Source organism: Macaca fascicularis, chromosome 6 (genome assembly GCF_037993035.2).
Source record: "Macaca fascicularis isolate 582-1 chromosome 6, T2T-MFA8v1.1".
Taxonomy (NCBI): Eukaryota; Metazoa; Chordata; class Mammalia; order Primates; family Cercopithecidae; genus Macaca; species Macaca fascicularis.
In genome coordinates this window covers 140,759,138-140,780,790 of record NC_088380.1, presented here as the reverse complement: position 1 = coordinate 140,780,790, position 21,653 = coordinate 140,759,138, and the positions used below count along the sequence as shown (strand labels likewise).

The 21,653-nt window shown below is 44.1% G+C and overlaps 1 protein-coding gene across 1 annotated transcript in view; it reads left to right on the top strand.

The window, feature by feature from the left end:
• CDKL3 (cyclin dependent kinase like 3) overlaps positions 1-21,036 on the top strand; it is a 147,544-nt gene extending 126,508 nt beyond the window's left edge. The window contains 1 exon segment of the mRNA XM_065545886.2: positions 20,906-21,036. Coding sequence (XP_065401958.1) covers positions 20,906-20,909 — 4 coding nt within the window. The 3' untranslated portion in view covers positions 20,910-21,036.
• Positions 21,037-21,653: the final 617 nt, after the last annotated feature.

Here is a 21,653-nt window from a genome sequence, read left to right as displayed (position 1 = left end):
TCCCTGGATAGTACACTAAGCTCAGCTATGTTAAATTATATTTCACTGTATTTGCCCCCTGCTTAATAGTAAGGAAATGGTCCTGGGCCTAAAATCTAGCTTACACTTTGAGATTCTTCTATAAAAGAGAACCTCAGAGGAACAGAAACCTATATGATGATTATGAGCCTCAACTTCATTCAACAAACATTGGTGAATTGTATTTGAATTGCTCTGTTTGCTAACTAGAAGGTGAACAGTTACAAAGCAGAGAACCAAGTTTTCTTCATCTTTCATTCCCCCATGGAACTTATGGCACTTAGCACATAGCAGGGATTCAGAGCAGAGCAGAGAAGCAGAGCCTAGAGAAGATGTGTATCACAGTACAAGGCAGAAGGTAGTTAGGGCTGAGAAAGAGACTATGCATGAGCTGTGGGATCCCAGAAGAGGAGAGAGATGACTTCCAGCTGGAGGAACTAGAAAGGCTTCACAGGGTGGTATCAGCTAAACCAGGTCTTAACAGATTGAAATGTAGAGGATAAGAGTTATCATATATTGAACTGTGCCAGGCATTGTGCTAAGCATTTGACATGCCTAATCCAACTGAATTCTCCCAGCAACTCCATGAGAAATATACCCTTATCCCATTTTATTTAGTTAGTTTTCCATAAATTTAATAAATTAGAGATGGGTGGTCTTGCTATGTTGCCCAGGCTGGTCTTGAGCTCTGGGGCTCAAGCAGTCCTCCTGCCTCAGCCTCCCAAAGTGCTGGGATTACAGACATGAGCCAATGTGCTCAACCTCACCATCCTATTTTAGAGCTGAAGAAACTTGTGGCTCAGGCAAATTAAGTGATTTTATCAAAGTCACACAGCTGGTAAGTGACAGAGCCAGGATTCTACCCAGTCTGAAATAAAGGGTAGTTCCTTTTTTTTTTGAGACAGAGTTTCGCTCTTGTTGCCCAGGCTGGAGTGCAATGGCACAATCTCGGCTCACTGCAACCTCTGCCTCCTGGGTTCAAGCAATTCTCCTGCCTCAGCCTGCCGAGTAGCTGAGATTATAGGCAGGCGCCACCATGCCTGTGTGCTAATTTTGTATTTTTAGTAGAGACAGGGTTTCTCCATAATGATCAGGCTGGACTCAAACTCCCGACCTCAGGTGATCCATCTGCCTCGGCTCCCAAAGTGTTGGGATTACAGGCATGAGCCACCACGCCCGGCCTAGGGTAGCTCTTAAATACTGCGCTATACTGACCCTAGTTCTGTAAATACATTCAGTGGTTCAGTGTTTGGAAAAATATGGACTATGTTCTAAAAGCATTTACTAGTGATATGGCTGGAGGATGGAGGATGTGGAGGGTGGAGAGCAGAGGGAAAAAAAGTTGTTTGGTAAGTCAGGGACAGGTCACAGAGAACTTTGAATGCTATGCTAAGGAACAGGGATTTTTGGAAGGTGATGGAAACATTAAATGCCTATTAGTGAAGTGGCAGGACTAGGTATGTACTTTAGGAAGACAACTCAGTATGACGGGGCGGGATCAGAGGCATAAAAACCAGTTGGGTGGCTATTGCAGTAGTGGCGCAGGAGTGCAAAGGCATGCATAGCCCCAGGAATATGTAATCCTGCCAGCCTAGTTGAGATTGTTTCATTTTAAGACAAAAAAACCCCAAAAAACTGTGTTCAAAAATCTAGACTCCAAACAATATAAATTAGGGAATAATTATTAGTTTTTTATGTGCTCTATTTTAAAGCTTTTAAAATAAGATTTGGCTTATAAAATTTTTTGCACATGAATCTTTAGGAACTGCATAAATTGACCTCTGTTTATATAACATTCTTTACTATTTATTTATTTATTTGAGACAGAGTCTTGCTCTGTCGTTCAGGCTGGAATCCAGTGGTGAGATCTCAGCTCACTGCAACCTCTGCCTCACAGGTTCAAGTGATTCTCCAGCCTCAGCCTTCCTCAAGTAGCTGGCATTACAGGCGCATGCCACCACGCCCAGCTAAGTTTTGCATTTTTTAGTAGAGACAGAGTTTTGCCATGTTGGCCAGGCTGGTCTCGAACTCCTGACCTCGGGTGAAGTGCTGTCACTTCACCTGAAGTAATTTTTCATCCCTCACTCCCCTCCCATCCTCTCACCCTTCTAAGTTTCAAAAAAGAGTTTTAGTTATAAGGGATATATGGAAATTTGCCATAGTCCTCGGTAATAATTGATTGGCAATGTTCCTTTAAAGAATGTTATGTAGGCTCTCCAGTGGCCAGCGTTTTTCATTTGCTGCCTAAAACATTATCATCTGGACATTATAGGATTATTAATTTTAAGTGTTGGAGTGATTTCATTAAAATGAGTTTTTAAGGCCGGGCGCGGTGGCTCAAGCCTGTAATCCCAGCACTTTGGGAGGCCGAGACAGGCGGATCACGAGGCCAGGAGATCGAGAGACGATCCCGGCTAACACGGTGAAACCCCGTCTCTACTAAAAAATACAAAAACACTAGCCGGGCGAGGTGGCGGGCGCCTGTAGTCCCAGCTACTCGGGAGGCTGAGGCAGGAGAACCCGGGAGGCGGAGCTTGCAGTGAGCTGAGATCCGGCCACTGCACTCCAGCCTGGGTGACAGAGCAAGACTCCGTCTCAAAAAAAAAAAAAAAAAAAAAAAAAAAGAGTTTTTATTCTTTAGAGATAAATATTAAAGATTTAAGTTGAAATTATGATGCCTGAGATTTGCTTCAAAACACCTTCCTCCTGCCTCAGCCTCCCAGAGTGCTGGGATTACAGGTGTGAGCCACCACGCCCAGCCTATATAACATTCTTTAAAGGAACATTGCCAAGCAATTGTTACAAAGGACTATGGCAAATTTCCACATATCCCTTATAACTAAAACTCTTTTTTGAAACTTAGAAGGGTGAGAGGATGGGAGAGGAGTGAGGAATGAAAAATTACTTAATGAGCCTGATGTGCACTATTCATGTGATGGTTACATGAAATAACCCAGACTTCACCACTACGCACTATATCCATGTAACATAACAACACTTGTACCCCTAAATCTATAAAAATAAAACAACAAAATCTTCTTTCACATGACTCCATGTTTTCTTCTAACCCTTATGAATGGCACTAAATAGGTTAAATAAACCTATAAATAAAAAAGTCAAATAGATTCTTAAAATATTTTCAACAAAACAGAAACCAGCAGCATCAGGCCTGGGGAAACTCCCATAGACTGTTGCTTCTGGACTGTGCTCTGGAGGTGCAAGTACTGCCCTTGTCCACTGTGCTCACTCACATTCCTGAGCTATGTATGTAGCTCTGACACAACGTGTGACACCATGGCATTGACTTATGACATGGAATCTCTACTTCTCCAAAGGGAAATTGAGTTGTTCATGAGGAGGCAGGTTCTCTAATCTTCCTTTCATGGAGAGTTCATTCTCATGATTTCCCGCTTGAACCCGGGAGGGAGAGGTTGCAGAATAAACAAAGAATAAAAAATTAGGTTTGCTATGAAGTCTCATCACCTACTTTATGTGGTCTTATCAGTGAAGCTAGAAACATGTCCCATTTAACCGCAGAGGCTGTGAGAGTGACAGCACTTCACATCTCTCCAGTGGCCAGCGTTTTTCATTTGCTGCCTAAAACATTATCATCTGGATATTATAGGATTATTAATTTTAAGTGTTGGAATGATCTCATTAAAATGAGTTTTTATTTTTTAGAGATAAATATTAAAGATTTAAAGTTGAAATTATGATGCCTGAGATTTGCTTCAAAACAGCACAGGATGGAGGAAGTCAGTTGGAGTGCAGATAAAATAATAATGGCCATGAGTGGATGATTGTTGAAGCTGGATAATGGGTACATGGGGGATTATTATACTATTCACTATATAAATTAGTGAATGGCTGGGCACAGTGGCTCATGCCTGTAATCCCAACACTTTGGGAGGCCAAGGCAGGAGGATCACGAGGTCAGGAGTTCAAGACCAGCCTGGTCAACATGGTGAAACCCCATCTCTACTAAAGGTACAAAAAATTAGCTGGGCGTGGTGGCGGGCACCTGTAATCCTGGCTACTCGGGAGGCTGGGGCAGGACAATCACTTGAATCCGGGAGGCAGAGGTTGCAGTGAGCTGAGATTGTGCCACTGCATTCCAGCCTGGGTGACAGCGAGAGTCCATCTCAAAAAACAATAATAATAAATAATTAAAAAATTACTGAATAATTATTAGCTTTACAAAAGGTCTGCTGTTATCTATGTTTGAAATTATAAATAACTTAAAAATGATCACTCTTTAGGTATAGAACAGAATTAGCAATGTTTAGATTTGGGGTGGAATACTAATGAATTGTTTCTAGAAAAATGTGCATGTTCAGTAATTTCTCTTCTTTCTCCTTTTTTTTTTTTTTTTTTTTTTGAGACGGAGTCTCGCTCTGTCACCAGGCTAGAGTGCAGTGGCACAATCTGTTCACTGCAACTTTGGACTCCCTGGTTCAAGCTATTCTCCTGCTTCAGCCTCCTGTGTAGCTGGGATTACAGGCACATGCTACCACACCCAGCTAATTTTTTTGTATTTTTACTAGAGACGGGGTTTCACTATGTTGGCCAGGTTAGTCTTGAACTCCTGACTTCAGGTATCTGTCTGCCTTGGCCTCCCAAAGTGCTGGAATTACAGCGCTTGGCCAGTAATTTCTCTTCTTAATGCATAGTACACTATTCAATCCACCTACTGTCTCCAAGCCTACACTAACTCTATAGAGCTGTGATTAGTTGTGGATGCATTTGTCTGTGCCTTTTATCTGTGTTCTTAGAGCTTTTTCACCTCTGACTTCCCTTTCATTAGATTAGTAACTTCATCGTGGCAGGACTTTCTATTTAACTGGCCACTCACCCTATGGCTCTAAGTACTATGATATCTCAAGTATGAGAAAATAAATTGTTGAAGACAAGATATGAGATCAAACAGTGTAAGTCAACATTTTTCAAAAGGCTGGCAAAGGGATGGTGATTATGTAAATGTCGGTTTATATGTCAGAAACATCTGAGTTCAATTCATTCACCGACAGTGATTCCCTCTGAAGCTCGGGAGAATGTATCACACTTTTTCTTCCTGTAAAATAGAAATAATCTAATCTCAGGGTAGAGAAGTGAGAGGAGAGAAATAGGAGAGAAACAGGGTTGGGGATGGCAGCCGTGTTTTCCAGTGACCCAGTCATTCCCAAGTGGTGGGGACCATGGACCTGTCCTCAGGTGGCTGTGCCCTCCATTGTGGGTCTCTTATTGGTGTGGGTCTTCTGAGTAGGTGGACTTGCCACCATAAGTCTTCTGCAGCAGCTGTAGCCCATTTTCCTCTTTTAGCATAGAGTTGTAGAAAATTTTATTGTTGGCCAAGTGTGGTAGCTCATGCCTGTAATCCCAATGCTTTGGGAGGCCTAGGTGGGAGTATTGCTTGAGGCCAGGAGTTCAGGATCAACCTGGACAACATAGTGAGACCACCCTCACATCTCTATAAGAAATTTTAGGCTGGCTCACACCTGTAATCTCAGCACTTTGGGAGGCTGAGGCGGGTGGATCACTTGAGGTCAGGAGCTCGAGACCAGCCTTATCAACATGGTGAAACCCTGTCTCTACTAATAATACAAAAATTAACCAAGTGTGGTGGCACATGCCTGTAATCTGAGCTACTCGGGAGGCTGAGGCACAAGAATCGCTTGAACCCAGGAGTCAGAGGTTGCAATGAGCCAAGATTGCACCACTGCACTGCAGCCTGCGTGACAGAGTGAGACTCTGTATCAAATAAATAAACAAACAAAATTTAAAAAGAAGGAAAATGTTATTGTTGAGAAAGATCATAGCATTATTTTAAAGGTAATCCAAAGGCTCTGAGTGTGCAGGGACTTGCTCAAGGTCATAGTTATGCACCGAGGCTCAGACTAGAAGCCAGGTCTCCTCAACAGTTCAGTATATGAGACAACTCTCCACCTCCACCCAAGTCCTAGAGACATTCCTTGGGGGCTTATTTTGAAGATCTTAGGCTGATAGGAATCAAGGGATAGGTTAACAGCTGCCCTATATTGAGAACTATAATCTCTAGTTTTGGCTTTCAAAAAGAAGTGTAGAGAGGGTGACTTACCTCTTAAGCAACCTGCTAAGATGACTGCACAAATTGCTGTAGAGGAAGGGTGATGTCATCTTGTCCTTTCTGGCCTCCACACTGAAACTGGGAACTACTCTCTTGGTAAGGAAATAAAGGAGGAAGTGAAGAAGAGTCATCAGTGCTTAAGGAACCTGGTATGTGAGCTAGGATTCCCTAGCTGTCGGCTGAGGCAACAGGGCGAAGCTCTCACTCACGTGTTCTCAGGCCCCAGCTGAGAAGGGATGGGGCACTGCTGGTTTTTGGGACTGGCCCGTTCACCTATGCAGTCTGAGCAGCTCATGGGAATTCTAGAGATGTCAGAACTTCACGGCTGGGCGCGGTGGCTCACGCCTATAATCCCAGCACTTTGGGAGGCCGAGGCGGGCAGATCAACTGAGGTCGGGAGTTCGAGACCAGCCTGACCAACATGAAGAAACCCCAACTCTACTAATAATGCAAAAATTAGCCGGGCATGGTGGTGTAATCCTGGCTACTCGGGAGGCTGAGGCAGGAGAATTGCTTGAACCTGGGAGGCAGAGGTTGCAGTGAGCCAAGATCACGCCATTGCACTCCAGACTGGGCAACAAGAGCGAAACTCCATCTCAAAAAAAAAAAAAAAAAAAAAAAGAGAGAGAGAGAGAGAGAGAAAGAAATGTCAGATTTTCTCTGTTTGGATTGTTCAATACTTCTGGAAAGTTTTTTTTAGTAGAAACCTTGTATAGTAGTTGGGAATGGATAACTGGCAAGTGTGGCTTGGATATAACAGGTAAGATGTGATTATTGGGAAGTTTTTTCCAACTAAATGGACATTAGCACTTAAGATTCCACCTCCCTTCGCCCTGTAAAAGTGGCTAAGAGGCCAGGCACGGTGGCTCACGCCTGTAATCCCAGAAGTGAGGTGGGCAGATCACGAGGTCGGGATATCAAGACCATCCTGGCTAACATGGTGAAACCCCATCTCTACTAAAAATACAAAAAATTCACTGGGCGTGGCGGCGGGCACATGTAGTCCCAGCTACTCAGGAGGCTGAGGCAGGAGAATCACTTGAACCCAGGAGGTGGAGCCTGCAGTGAGCTGAGATCGCGCCACTGCACTCTAGTCTGAGCGACAGAATGAGACTCTAACTCAAAAAAAAAAAAAAAAAAAAAAGAAAGAAAAGAAAATGAGTAGTGAACAGGCCCACACTCCAGGGGCCCAGAAAGCCAGACATGTCAGATCATTTGAGCTGCTGTAATCCTAGGTAGGCTTTCAGTCCTAATTATTACTGTAGAAATAGGTGCTTTTCAATCATTAAGAATACAGAATTATAGCTTGAAAATACAACACCTAGCCACCCTTCTGAAGTGTTTCCCGATATAAAAGGAGCCCTGGCTTTTCCCTGCTTGCAGGCAGGCAATCCTCGAGTCTCGACTGTGTGAGATCCCCTGCTCTGTCTCCTCCTTGAAGGACTCCAGGATGAAATGAAGTTCCCATCAAGTCCTGTGCCCATGGCCTGCTCCAACCTTGTGTTTCCTCTTTTGTCAAATACTTCCTCAGGAGCCAATTCAAATCTTCCTTGCCTTAATTTGGGCCTATTTCTGGGTTAGTCATATGGTAGCATAATAACTTCCTAATCATTATTAAGTAGCTGCTCCTTGAAAAATTTTTATGAGCTTTGAGCCTCTCAGAAGAAAGATATTTGAAATCCAATAAATAAATACACAAATAAACAAACATGGCACACCTTAGACTTGGAATCTAGTAGAAGGGAGGATAGTAAAGGTAGCCTGAGAATCCAAACCCAAACGGAGACCTTGCAATGAGCTACAGGAGCCGATTCTGGTTTACATCATTCTTCTTGATCAAAGAGCAGGGCCTGGGCTGACACGGCAGGGAAAGATGCTGACTCTAGATTCACATGAAGTAGAAGCTAATGCTGACCTTTTTAAAGGGAACATCAAGAGCCCAAAGATGTGAGTTAGTTAATGACTCTGAGGATATAGGGATGGGGATCTAACCAAGAGACACTGCAGGAATAGGTAGGCTCTAGGACCCTGAGGGGGTGATGCATTTCTGGGGCAAGGGATAGAAGGGAATAAAGCTATGCTGAGCCCTTCAAAAAAGATAAGTCAGGCACCACTGGATGGTGGATGTCTTTGTCTTAGGGGAACCATCCAGGCCATTTGTGAATCTCTGGGTCTGTCTTGTCACATAGCAGCTGTCTCCAGGTTTTAACCTGTGCTCATCTTTCTGAATGCCGAGCTTATGTTACGGTTTTTATGTTTAGGCCCCCTTGGTAGTAAATATCTTCTGGATTCTGATTGTTTGTTTATGCACATACCTTTCTCCCTCTGTTCCTTTGTCCTGTTTTACAAAGCCCACCTCCTTGCTTACTTATAATTGCCCATAATAATAGTCATAGCTGTGGTATTCAGAGTGATTCACATCCTTGCATAATGGGCTGTTACCCAGGTAAGTCCTGAGGTGTAATTCTAAGTTCACAAGCACAAGAAAGATAATCATTGTTTGATTTCTGGGATCCTCCTTCAGAAATTGCCTGAAAAATGCATTGATTCCTTCCCAAAATATCATGAATTGTGTCTTCTGTCTTCCTGTAGAAGTTCTCATTGTGATTATCCTCATTTGACATGAGAAAACATCAGCATGAAAATGAGTAACAGCTTTCTTTATAATTTAGATGTTTCATTTACCTCCATACATGGTTGTTTTCAGAGCGTTTAAATGTATCTGAATGGAATTCAGATTAATTCAAGAATTCTAAGAATTTCTGATGGGTTTTAAACCTTACCAGTTTAATAGAACTGTTCTGGATGGCTGAATCTATGCCTGCCCTGGTGTCCTTCAGTGGGAACTGTCCGTCCCTATTTGTGTCTGGCACAGGTGGCTCACCAAAGGACAAAGACAGGATGGCTCAGGACCAGAGCTCCACCACCTGTGGAGTCACTCAGAGCCGCTGACCTGGGTATATAAGGCCAGTCACATTGCCTGTGTCCTACACATGAGAAGACAGTAGTGTTAAGGGAAAAGATGTTTCTCTGTCATCTCTAAGACAAAGTGGGCGAGAGCAGTACCTTGGCCTCAGGCAGGCACATCTGCTCTACCAGCAGTGTGCTGCAGCCATACCTGACTTTCCAGTTCCTGTGGAATGCACATAAACTGTGTTGTCTGCCCATGTGTAAAGTGCTCTTGCAATATGGCACTGCTTGGTCAAATTAAGTATATGCATATTCTATGATGAGATTTTGGTGTCAATTGACACCCTCCCCTTTCCAATATCAACCAGGACAGATGTTGCGAACAGAAACCTGGTGGAAGTGAGAATGAGGGGCCACGTCCTAGTTTTACAGACTGTATCCTCAACTAGGCTCCACCTGAGGGAGTGAGTAGGAGCTGAAACCCAACCTGAGCTCCACATTGTTGAACCTTCAGCTTTACTGTTGGGGCTGCATCCTCCAGGAGGAAAAGGTGCCTTTTTTTTTTTTTTTGAGAAGAAGTTTTGCTCTGTCACCCAAACTGGAGTGCAGTGGCACAATCTCGGCTCACTGCACCCTCTGCCTCCCAAGTTCAAGTGATTCTTCTGCCTCAGCCTCCCGAGTAGCTGGGACTACAGGCATGCACCACCACACCCGGCTAATTTTTGTATTTTTTTTTTTTTTTTTTTTTTTTAGTAGAGACGGGGTTTCACTGTGTTGGCCAGGCTAGTCTCAAACTCCTGACCTTGTGATCCACCCGTCTTGGCCTCCCAAAGTGTTGGGATTACAGGTGCGAGCCACCATGCCCAGCCGAAAAGGTGCCTTTTCTGAGGCACATAAAGACACCATATAAGCGAGAGACTGCCTAAAGATTCCCACATGGGCACAAAATGAATCACACAAGCAGCTGCTTATGGCAGCATTGTCTTGGTGGTGGGAAGTTGGAGGCACTTGGGAGTGCCCAGTACTGGGGAAGCAAAGAGAACAAATGTGGTGGGTGCACACTATTCAGTACTCTGCAGCAGTCAGAATCATGGACTAGATGTGTACATAGCAACATGTATAGGGTCTTTTTTGTTTTTGTTTTTTGAGACAGGATCTCACTCTGTTGCCCAGACTGGAGTGCAGTGACATGATCTCAGCTCACTGCAGCCTTGACCTCCTGTTCCTCCCACCTCAGCCTCCCAATAGTTGGGACTACAGGCAGGCACCACATGCCTGGCAAACTTTTGTATTTTTTGTAGAGACAGGATTTCACCATGTTGCCCAGGCTGGTCTTCAACTCCTGAGCTCAAGTGATCCTGCTGCCTTGGCCTCCCAAAATGCTGGGATTACAGGCATGAGCCACCATGCCCGGCCTAACATATATAGGTCTTAAAAACAAAGTGAGAAATGAAAAAAAGGAAGACAGAATGAGATACATAGCACAATAATACTAATGTAAATTAAAATACCTGCAAACCAAACAACACACTTGTAAGGTACATGGATGTGCTTTGGTCAAGGATAGGCCAAGGTAAACATCCTGCATGACTCAGCGGGATTGGAGTGCCAGTGCATAACTCCATTTGTAATATAATCACAGCTATGTAGCCATAACATGGGAAGGCTTATCACCTAGCTTGGCGCCACTATTGTTCGTAAAAGGTATAACTGCCTTGCTGACACTGTGCATACAGCACGCACCCAGAGAAGGAGAGAGACAGCCAAAGCTGTCCATCTTGTAGATGGACAGAGAGGAGCCAGGGCTCGGCTTGGCTTGTGCCCAGAGAGAGAAAGAGTTAAGCTGCTGACCCTGTAGGGAGAGCTGGCTGTGCAGCTGTGTGTGGGAGCGGCAGGAGCCGCAGAGCCAGAGCAAGCAGCTGAGACAGAGACAGACAGTGTAAGAGAGCTGCTGAATAAAACCATATTTCATCTGCCTGCAGCCCCCTGAGTGTTCTTTCAGCTATCTGCCACCCATCCACCCACTGCCTTCGGACCTCAGGGCCGGAACCTGACCCTGGGCATGACAACACTTCACATGAACACATACATACAAACCAAAAATATATACATATGCATACATGTATATATAATAATTAAATATATGAGAATGGTTGCCTATGGGAAAGGACAGGAGGGAGGTCTGAGGATAGGCAGATATCTATCCATCCATCCATCCATCCATTAAATAGGAGCCTTAGGGCCAGGCATGGTGGCTCACACGTGTAATCCCAGCACTTTGGGAGGCTGAGGCGGGTGGATCACCTGAGGTCAGGAGTTCGAGACCAGTGTGACCAACATGGTGAAACACCATCTATACTAAAAATACAAAAAATTAGCTGGGCATAGTGGTGGGCGCCTGTAATCCCCGCTATTTGGGAGGCTGAGGCAGGACAATCGCCTGAACCCAGAAGGTGGAGGTTGCAGTGAGCCGAGATTGCGCCATTGCACTCCAGCCTTGGTGACAAAAGAGAAACTCCATCTCAAAAAAAAAAAATAATCAAGAAAAGAAAAGAAAGGGGCCTGGAATGGACTGATCATAGTATAATGAGCCATGAACCGAAAAGTGCGATTAACTTAATACTCTATACCTAAGGCCTAATAATTTCTCTTTTTTCTGAAGTGCTCTGGGCCTTGCCATTTGAGGTTTCCCTCAACCCAGCTGTTGACCACTAGCATGGCTTTAACAGGATAATCATAGCTTTTTAATAATCTCATTGACAGAAATTTATACCTGGATTCTGTAAGCTGCCTTATGCTGACCTTTATCAAACTCAGGGATATATGATGCTATCTTGCTCTTTTGCTATCTTGCTCTTTTTTTAAAGAGACACAGGTCTCACTGTGTTGCCCAGGCTGAAGTGCAGTGGCTATTCACAGGCACAATCATTGCACACTACAATCTCAAACTCCTGGGCTCAAGTGATCCTCCCACTTCAGCCTCCTGAGTAGCTAGCACTACTAGCTGGATGCCACTGTGCTGGCTTTTCCTGCTCTTTAAAATACTTGAAAGTTACCTTGCTTTGGCCGGGCGCGGTGGCTCAAGCCTGTAATCCCAGCACTTTGGGAGGCCGAGACGGGTGGATCACGAGGTCAGGAGATCGAGACCATCCTGGGTAACACAGTGAAACCCCGTCTCTACTAAAAATACAAAAACTTAGCCGGGCGAGGTGGCAGGCGCCTGTAGTCCCAGCTACTCGGGAGGCTGAGGCAAGAGAATGGCGTGAACCCGGGAGGCGGAGCTTGCAGTGAGCTGAGATCCGGCCACTGCACTCCAGCCTGGGTGACAGAGCGAGACTCCGTCTCAAAAAAAAAAAAAAAAAAAAAGAAAGTTACCTTGCTTTATCTGTAGTTTTTTAAAGTTTCCTGATGCCATCCTGGCTAACACGGTGAAACCCCGTCTCTACTAAAAATACAAAAAAATTAGCCAGACATGGTGGTGGGCGCCTGTAGTCCCAGCTACTCAGGAGGCTGAGGCAGGAGAATGGCATGAACCCGGGAGGCAGAGCTTGCAGTGAGCCGATATCGTGCCACTGCACTCCAGCCTGGGCAACAGAGCGAGACTCTGCCTCAAAAAAAAAAAAGTTTCCTGATGCCCATAAACAGAAATGAAAGCATGTACTTTCCTGGGGATCTAACCAAAATGTAAACGCTATGTTAATGAAGAATAGGCACCACCAAGAATAAAAGAAAACCCTTAATTCTGTTTGGCCTGGTTTCCTAGAAATCCTGTGCCCAGTTTTTGCATCGAGCCAAGGCTGGCAAGATGTGGATAGGGCTAGGCCCTCAGGCATTGAGATACAGTGCCTCAGCTTCTTCAAAGATAGGTCTAGAACATTCCAGACCAATGCAATCAAAAAGTACCTGGTGGAACCAGGCATAGTGGTTCAAGCCTGTAATCCCAGCACTTTGGGAGGCTGAGGAAGGAGGATTGCTTGAACCCAGGAGTTCAAGACCAGCCTGGGTAACACGAGACCCTGTCACTACAAAAAATTTTAAAATTAGCCTGACATGGTGGCACAACCTGTAGTCCTCGCCACTTGGGAGCCTGAGGTGGGAGGAGCACTTGAGGCCAGGAGTTCAAGGCTGCAGTGAGCTATGAATTGTGCCACCGCACGCCAGCCTGGGTGACGGAGTGAGACCCTAACTTTAAAACAAAATAAAATAAATAAATAAAAAGTACCTGCTGCTAAAAATTACACCATTTTAGGGCCAGGCGCAGTGGCTTATACCTGTAATCCCAGCACTCTGGGAGGCCGAGGCGGGTGGATCACCTAAGGTCAGGCGTTAGAGACCAGCCTGACCAACAAGGTGAAACCCCGTCTCTACTAAAAATACAAACATTAGCTGGGCGTGGTGGCGGTCACCTGTAGTTTCAGCTACTCGGTAGGCTGAGGCAGGAGAATTGCTTGACCCTGGGAGGTGGAGGTTGCAGTGAGCCGAGATCGCGCCACTGCACTCCAGGCTGGGCGACGGAGCAAGAGTCTGTCTCAAAAAAATAAAAAATAAAAAAAAGTTACACAATTTTAAAACAACATTTGAGTAAACCCAGCATCATTTTTGAGATACTCTAAGATCTTGACCTACTTGTGTGTGCTGCTTAAACTGAAACAAGCCCTAGTATTCTCTGAAGTAGCATGTGTTCAATAGATATCCAATAATTTCAAGTTAGGTTGAATGACCTTTTACCATCCACTTGGGGACTCCCCTTGCCTATATGGTATCTATGCATATTAGAAAAGGTGCTTCTTCATCCTGGAGATGCGGCCCCACGGTAAGGCACAGGTGTGGCAAGTGGAGCTGGATTCCTCTCAGCTCATCTCCTTGGCTATTCATGGCACAGTATGTACAACTGTAGGATATGGCCCTGCAAACAAACTCCACCCTTTCTTTCTTCCACCAAACTTCCACTGTTTGCAACATCTTTCCTGGCTGGTGGAAGAAAGGCAGGCTCAATTGATGGTCCTAATCTCCAATGGGGGCAACAATATTGCCCACCCCACAGGCTCTTTTGGAACTTTGCTACTCTAAAGGTAGAGTCTGATTCCACTCTCTTTGAGTCTGGGGAAGCTTGTGACTTGTACCCAACAGAAGAGCAAAACTAACACTCTGTGATTTCTGAGATTAGGTTACAAAAAGTGATAAAGCAGCCAGGCATGGTAGCTCACACCTGTAATCCCAGCACTTTGGGAGGTCGAGGTGAGTGGATCACCTGAGGTCAGGAGTTCAAGACCAGCCTGGCCAACATGGTGAAACCCTGTCTCTACTAAAAATACACAAAATTAGCTGGGTGTGGTGGTGCATGCCTGTAATCGCAGCTACTCGGGAGGCTGAGGCAGGAGAATCGCTTGAACCCGGGAGGCGGAGGTGGCAGTGAGTCAAGATGGCGCCACTGCACTCCAGTCTGGGTGACAGAGTGAGACTCCATCTCAAAAAGAAAAGTGACACAGCATCCACCTTGTGACTAGAACACTGGATTTGTAGCCCTAAGCTGCCATGTAAGAGGTTTAACTTGCCATTCTGTGATAAAGCCAAGGCACAGAGAGAGGCCATGTGTAGGTGCTGTGGTCAGCAGTCCTAGTTTTTGAATGCGTCAGGCCCAGCTACTGACATGTGAGTAAACAGTGAGCCAAGATGGCGCCACTGCACTCCAGTCTGGGTGACAGAGTCTTCCCAGCTGAGTCCCCAGACAGCTTGGAGCTGAGAGAAGCCATCCCCAGTTGTGCCCTTTCTGAATTTCTGACCCATAGACTCTGTAAGCACAATAAATTGGTTGTTATTTTATGCCACTGAGTTTGGGGTGGCTTGCTACACAGCAATAATTAACTAAAAGACCCATTATCTTCAACAACACCAAAAAGTAGGGCTATAAAAAAAAGGAGGAATTGTTATAAATTAAGGCCAGGCACAGTGGTTCATGCCTGTAATCTCTAGAACTTTGGGAGGCCAAGGTGGGATGATCACTTCAAGTCAAGAGTTCAAGGCCAACCTGGACAACACAGTAAGATCCTGTCTCCAGAAAAGATGAAATAAAAAAATAACCTGGGCATGGGAGTATGTTCCTTAGTCCCAGCTACTAGAGAAGCTGAGGTGGGAGGATCGCTTGAGCCCAAGAGTTTGAGGCTACTGTGAGCTATAATTGTGCCACTATACTTTAGCCTGGGCAACAGGGAGAGATCCTCTCTCAAAAACAAAAGCAAAACAAACAACAAAAATGATACATACACACACATATATACATGCCCACATATATATACACACACACACATATACATATGTACGTTATAAACTAAAAAAGACGTAAGAGATACAACAAATGCAAATGATATTGTTTTGCTCCTGATTAGAATAAACTATTACAGAATGACATTTAGGAAAATCAGGGCAATTTGATTTCTGGCTGGATATCAGTTGACATTAGGAATTATTTTTAATTGTTTTATATGTGACATAGTGGTTATTGAAAAACGTCCTTATTTATCACAGAATTTATAGTATTTAAATATGAAGATAACCATGATTTACTTTAAAATTTGCTTTAAAATGATGATGAGGGAGGGGTGGGGTATAGATAAAACAAGACTGCCATATACTGTTAATCGTTGAGGCCAAGCAATAGGTAATGGGTGTTTATTATATTATTATCTCTACTTTTGTGAGTATTGGAAACTTCCCATAAGAAAAAATTTAACAAAAGAGATGAGGGGAGGACTTACTTCTCTATCCCATTCTTCCAAGCTGTAGTTATGTGCTAACAGGGGCCAATGGTTTAAATAGATTCCCTTCTTCTGAACATGCCTCTATGCATGCCTGGGGGCTTCTAAGACCCAGGATTCTACCCCAATATGGGGGATTTCATGCATGGAAACAGACTAGCAGAGGAAGTCATATTCTTAGGAAAATGTTTTGGGCACTCTTCAAATCTTTGGTGACTAGAAATCCACTTGAAAACAGAATTCCCTTCCCTGACAGTACCTAATCCAGTGTTAGGTACACAGGGCGGGGAGAGGGGGAAATGGATTTGAATTAAGAAACCTGATTAATTCAGAATTAATGCACCAGCTTCCTCTGAAGATTAGGCAGTATTCAATTTTCAGCCTTTCAGAAATATATCCGTCAGCATAAAGACAGGCGAATGGGCTGCATGTTGCTATGCAGACGACACAGTTTGGAAGGGCCTTCTGTTTGCTTATGGATTCGCTCTCCCTTGAAGAAAAACTATTAACTCATGCTGCAGCCTGCTGCTCTCTGCTTGGTGTTGGCTATGTCACCGAGCCCAAAATAGAAAGTTCTTTTACTGCAGAGAGGGAAGGAGGTTTAAATTTATCAATTCAAATAACAAAGGGTAGAATTATACTGGCTTTTCTCGGGTGGGGAGTAGGGGAAGATAATGCCTATTTCATTAGAAGAAAAAGTGATCTGACACTGGCAGGGGCTGGGACCAGAAGACAAGCTTGCACTGTGGTGATTAGGCTCGTTTCCCATCCTGGCTCCCCTCACTCCCTCCTTCCAACAGTGTCACCTCTTTTAGGACATGGGAAAGCATCTGAGCCACTGGGTAATCAGTTCCAGAAATATCACTGAAATTATCAGACTGGGAACGATTCTCTGAACCAAATCCCTTCTTGCTCAGTTTTCGAAACAGTCAGTACCTTACCACAAAGTTGAACAGCAGGGAGATGTTATCTTTCTCCTACCAAATGGTCAAAAATCTTTTAAAGACTCCCAGTGTTGGAAGGAGTTTGGGGCTACGGGCATTCTCCTACATTGCTGGAGGAGAGGCAGACTGATCTAACCACCTGGAAAGCAACCCGACAACATAGATCCCAAACCATGGAAACATCAATACCAGAGGATATGGATCCAGGGGCTCTCTCATCCATGGCTGGGGGAAGCGTCAATTGATTGTCTAGAGAAATGCTTGCACGAGTACAACAGGAGACATTGACAATAATGTTCATAACAGCAGTGTGTGCAAGAACAAAATCCTAGAAACAATGCAATTGCCCATCAGTAAGAGGGTAGATGATAAACTGTGGTATGTTTATGTATTGGATTATTTTATATCAGTCAAAATGAATGAACTACAGTGAAATGCAAGGATATAGACGGATTTTAGCAAAATATCAAGTGAAAAATCCTGAAAGATTACATACAACATAATATCCTTTTTTATGAACCTCAGAACAATTTAAAAACTATTCTTTAGGAATATGTACAGATATTGGCCAGGCACGGTGGCTCACACCTGTAATCCCAGCACTTTCGGAGGCCGAGGTGGGCCAGAGGTCAGGAGTTCAAGACCAGCCTAGGCAATATGGTGAAACCCCATCTCTACTAAAAATACAAAAGTTGTCGGGCTCAGTGGCTCAAGCCTGTAATCCCAGCACTTTGGGTGGCCAAGGCAGGCGGATCACAAAGTCAGGAGTTCGAAACCAGCCTGGCCAGTATGGTGAAACCCCATCTCTACTAAAAATACAAAAATTAGCCAGGTATGTTGGTGCGCGCCTGTAGTCCCAGCTACTCAGGAGGCTGGGACAGGAGAATCGCTTGAACTGGGAGGTGGAGGTTGCAGTGAGCTGAGATTGTGCCACTGTACTCCAGCCTGGGTGACAGAGCGAGGCTCTGTCTCAAAATAAAACAAACAAATAAATAAATATTAAAAAAAAATAAAAACACAAAAGTTACCCAGATGTGGTGGGACGTGGCTATAATCCCAGCTACTGGGAAGGCTGAGGCAGGAACCCAGGAGGCAGAGGTTGCAGTGAGCCAAGATCACGCCATTGCACTCCTGTCTGGACATTAGAGTGAGACATTGTCTCAAAAAAAAAAAAAAAAAAAAAAAAAGAAGGAATATATACAGATATAATAAAACCATATAAAAAGGAAAGCAAGGAAATGAGCACAGGATTCAGGATGGTTGTCTGGGGTGGGGAGCAAGGAGATGGGGCAGTGGGGGCAGCAGGAGCTATGGTTGGATATCGGTTTTGTCAAGGTGCTAGCTTTTGTTTGGGGTTATAAATTCACAGGTACTGATTACATTATTAAACAAATGAATTTACCACTAAATTAACAAAACCAGGCCATCTATATACCAGTTATGAGAGTGGACCATGAACCAAGCATTCTGGTTAGTCTAATTCTGTATACCTGACATTAAAAAAACAAAAACAGGGTATAGCTTTTTGTATAGTCAGTCAATTCACTTCTAAGCATTTATCTTAAGGAAATAAGCAGAGATGCATACAAAAATGTATGAACAAGAACATTTACCACAGTATTTATAAATATAAAAATAGGAAATAATCTAAATAATCTAATACCAAACTAATAGATTAGTTATATAAATTGGGTTATATCAATGTGCTAGAAAACTAGGTAGTCTCTAAAAATATTATTTTCTAATAGTATCTAAGTATATGGGAAAATGCTCATAATATGTCAGTTGAATGACACAGTACACATTATGAACCCAGCTTTTTATTTTCCCTAAGTATGTATATGCACCAAAAAAGCTGGGAAGGAAGGGCTGGGCACAGTGGCTCACATCTGTATTCCTAGCATTTGGGAGGCTGAGGTGGAGGATCGCTTGAGCCCAGGAGTTTGAGACCAGCCTGGATAACACAGTGAGACCTCATCTCTACAAAAAATGCAAAAATTAACTAGGCGCGGTGGTGAGCGCCTGTGGTCCCAGCTACTCAGGAGGCAGAGGTGGGAGGATCAGTTGAACCCAGGAGGTCAAGGCTGCAGTGAGCTGTGAACATGCCATTGCGCTCCAGCCTGGGCTACAGAGCAAGACCATGCTTCAAAACAAACAAACAAACAAAAAACAAAAACAAAAAAATTCAGCTGGTATGGCGGTAGCTCACACCTGTAATCCCAGCACTTTGGGAGACTGAGGTGGGTGGATCACTAGAGGTCAGGAGTTTGAGACCAGCCTGGCCAACGTGGTAAAGCCCCACTTCCACCAAAAAAAAAAAAAAAAAATTAGCCAGGTGTGGTGACCTGTGCCTGTAATCTCAGGGAGGCTGAGGCAGGAGAATCACTTGAAACCCAGAGGCAGAGGCTGCAGTGAGCCGAGATTGCACCACTACACTCCAGCCTGGGCGACAGAGAGAGACTCTGTCTCAAAAAAAAAAAGAGAGAGACAAAAAAGCAAGAAGAAATAAAGCTGGGAATACTATATGTCAAAATGATAATAGCACTTATCTCTGTATGTTATGATTGTTCCTTCCTTCCTTAAACTTGCAGTAGTTCACAAATTTGCTATAGTGAAGATTAATTGTTTTTTCTTGTTGAAGATTTTTTGTTGTTGTTGTTGTTTTCGTATTTTTTTTTAGTAGAGACCGGGTTTCACCACGTTGGCCAGGCTGGTCTCGAACTCCTGACCCCAAGTGATCTGCCCACCTAGGCCTCCCAAAGTGCTGGAATTACAGGTGTGAACCACCACACCCAGCCGTGAAGTTTTTTTTTATAACCAAAAATAATCATATTATAAAAATAGATATTAGTAACGACTAATGTAGACAGAGTACTTATTATATGCTAATAATTTTACAGAGATTAATTTAGTTAAAGCTTAAAATAATCCTATGAGGATATTGCTATTATGATCCCCATGTTACAGAAGAAGATACTAAGATTTAAGGGGATAAACAGCTTGCATGAGGACACGGATGATAAGAAATGGTGCCCTCTAGAATCGGCTTCTAGAGAGTTTTTCAAAGAGTACCCAATGGTAGAGTCTTCGTCTCTCAAACCCAGAGATGGCTACACTCAGATGATTTCTCCCAGAACAGTACTGGGAACTGAATGGCCTGAAGAGGAACCTGAAATTCACAAGAGAAAGAGGCCCCCTTGGGGTGCCTGAGCCAGAGCCAACACAAGGCAGCTAACCAGCGAATATAGAGAGGACAGACGTGGAGGAGCCCCAGTGCCCAAGCCCCTGAGGGTTTCTTTTTCTTTCTTTTTTTCTTTTTCTTTTTTCTTTTCTTTTTTTTTTTTTTTTTGAGACAGAGTCTTGCTCTGTTGCCCAGGCTGGAGTGCAGTGGCGCTATCTCTGCTCACTGCAACCTCCACCTCCCAGGCTCAAGCAATCCTCTCACCTCAGCCTCCTGAGTAGCTGGGACTACAGTTGCCCACCACCACACCTGCCTAATTTTTGTATTTTTAGTAGAGATGGGGTTTTGCCATGTTGCTCAGGCTTGTCTTGAACTCCTGAGCTCAAGCTATCTGCTCACCTAGGCCTCCCAAAGTGCTGAGGTTACAGGCATGAGCCACCATGCCTGGCCCCTGCTAAGGTTTTCTTTTCTTTCTTTAAATGTTTATTTCTTGTACCCCTGAGGATTTCTGATGAGCCCTTGAGAGAATAGGAGATCCTACTGACTGGAGAATCAATTGGAGGGCAGAGATGTTTTACTCATGGCTCTGACCAGCCCTGGCTCCCACCAGACATTGCAGGACCGGCTTCTAGAGCCTTCGATGCAGAGGAGGAGAGACCTCTATGGATGGGACAGAGCCAAGGTCTTAGCTTTGGTCTCTTCTCATCACTCATACTTTAAATATAAGCTCTAATGTCATCAAGCCACCAGAGATAAAATGCCTTTCTCAAGCTAAGCAGACAGGATCTGGTATCCAATTTGGACAAGATAGTGGAAAATAGACTCAGGGGGAAAAAATCTCTTGGCCTCAGCACCAGCACACGGGAGTTGAATCTGACACCTTAACATTGTACAATAAACAAATGTAGGCATGGTTTCCTATGTTTTCTTCAAAACATCTAGAATAGATCTGATTAGAGGGAATGATTTTAACAATTAATTCTTCTCTCCTCAGCTGAAAAATTCTGGATTATCCTCCAAGATGTAACTAAACCATCAGCTTCTGTGGAAATACTTCCCCAGCTTCCCCAAGCAACAAGGCCATCCCTCTTCTGTGCATATTTAATAAATAATTTGTTTGCCTGTTGGACTGTGTGTCTCCCCTCAGCACAAGCTCGGTGAACTGTGTAGTGTGCAACTGCAGGCTTCCCCTCCTTTCCCAGAACCCCTCTCTACCACCTCTCCACCACCTCTCCCTCACATGCATTCCCATGCCTGCCGTGGGGTAATTGCTAATTAAATGTTGATTGCTGAAATAGACAGCTATGGAGGTTCAGCAATGGTCTTCTAGATTTCCCAGAGCTGGGACTCAAACCCCTTTTTGGATCTCTGATGCCTGAGATAATCTGATGAAAGCTAAGAACTTTTCCCCAGAAAAAAAAGCACAGGCAAAAGAAAATTCCCAATTGTACAGACTAAATAGCCATACTAACACATATACAATTATGTGCATGTAAAACTGGGGAAATCTGGATAAGATAGGTGAATTGAATCAATATCAGTTTCCAAGTTGCGATATGGTACTATAATACCGCAAGATGTTACCACTGAGAAACTGGGATCTCCCTGTATTATTTCTTATAAATGTATGTGAATCTAAAATTTGTAAGGCCGGGCGTGGTGGCTCACACCTATCATCTCAGTACTCTGGGAGGCCGAGGTGGGCAGATCATCAGAGGTCAGGAGTTCAAGACCAGCCTGGA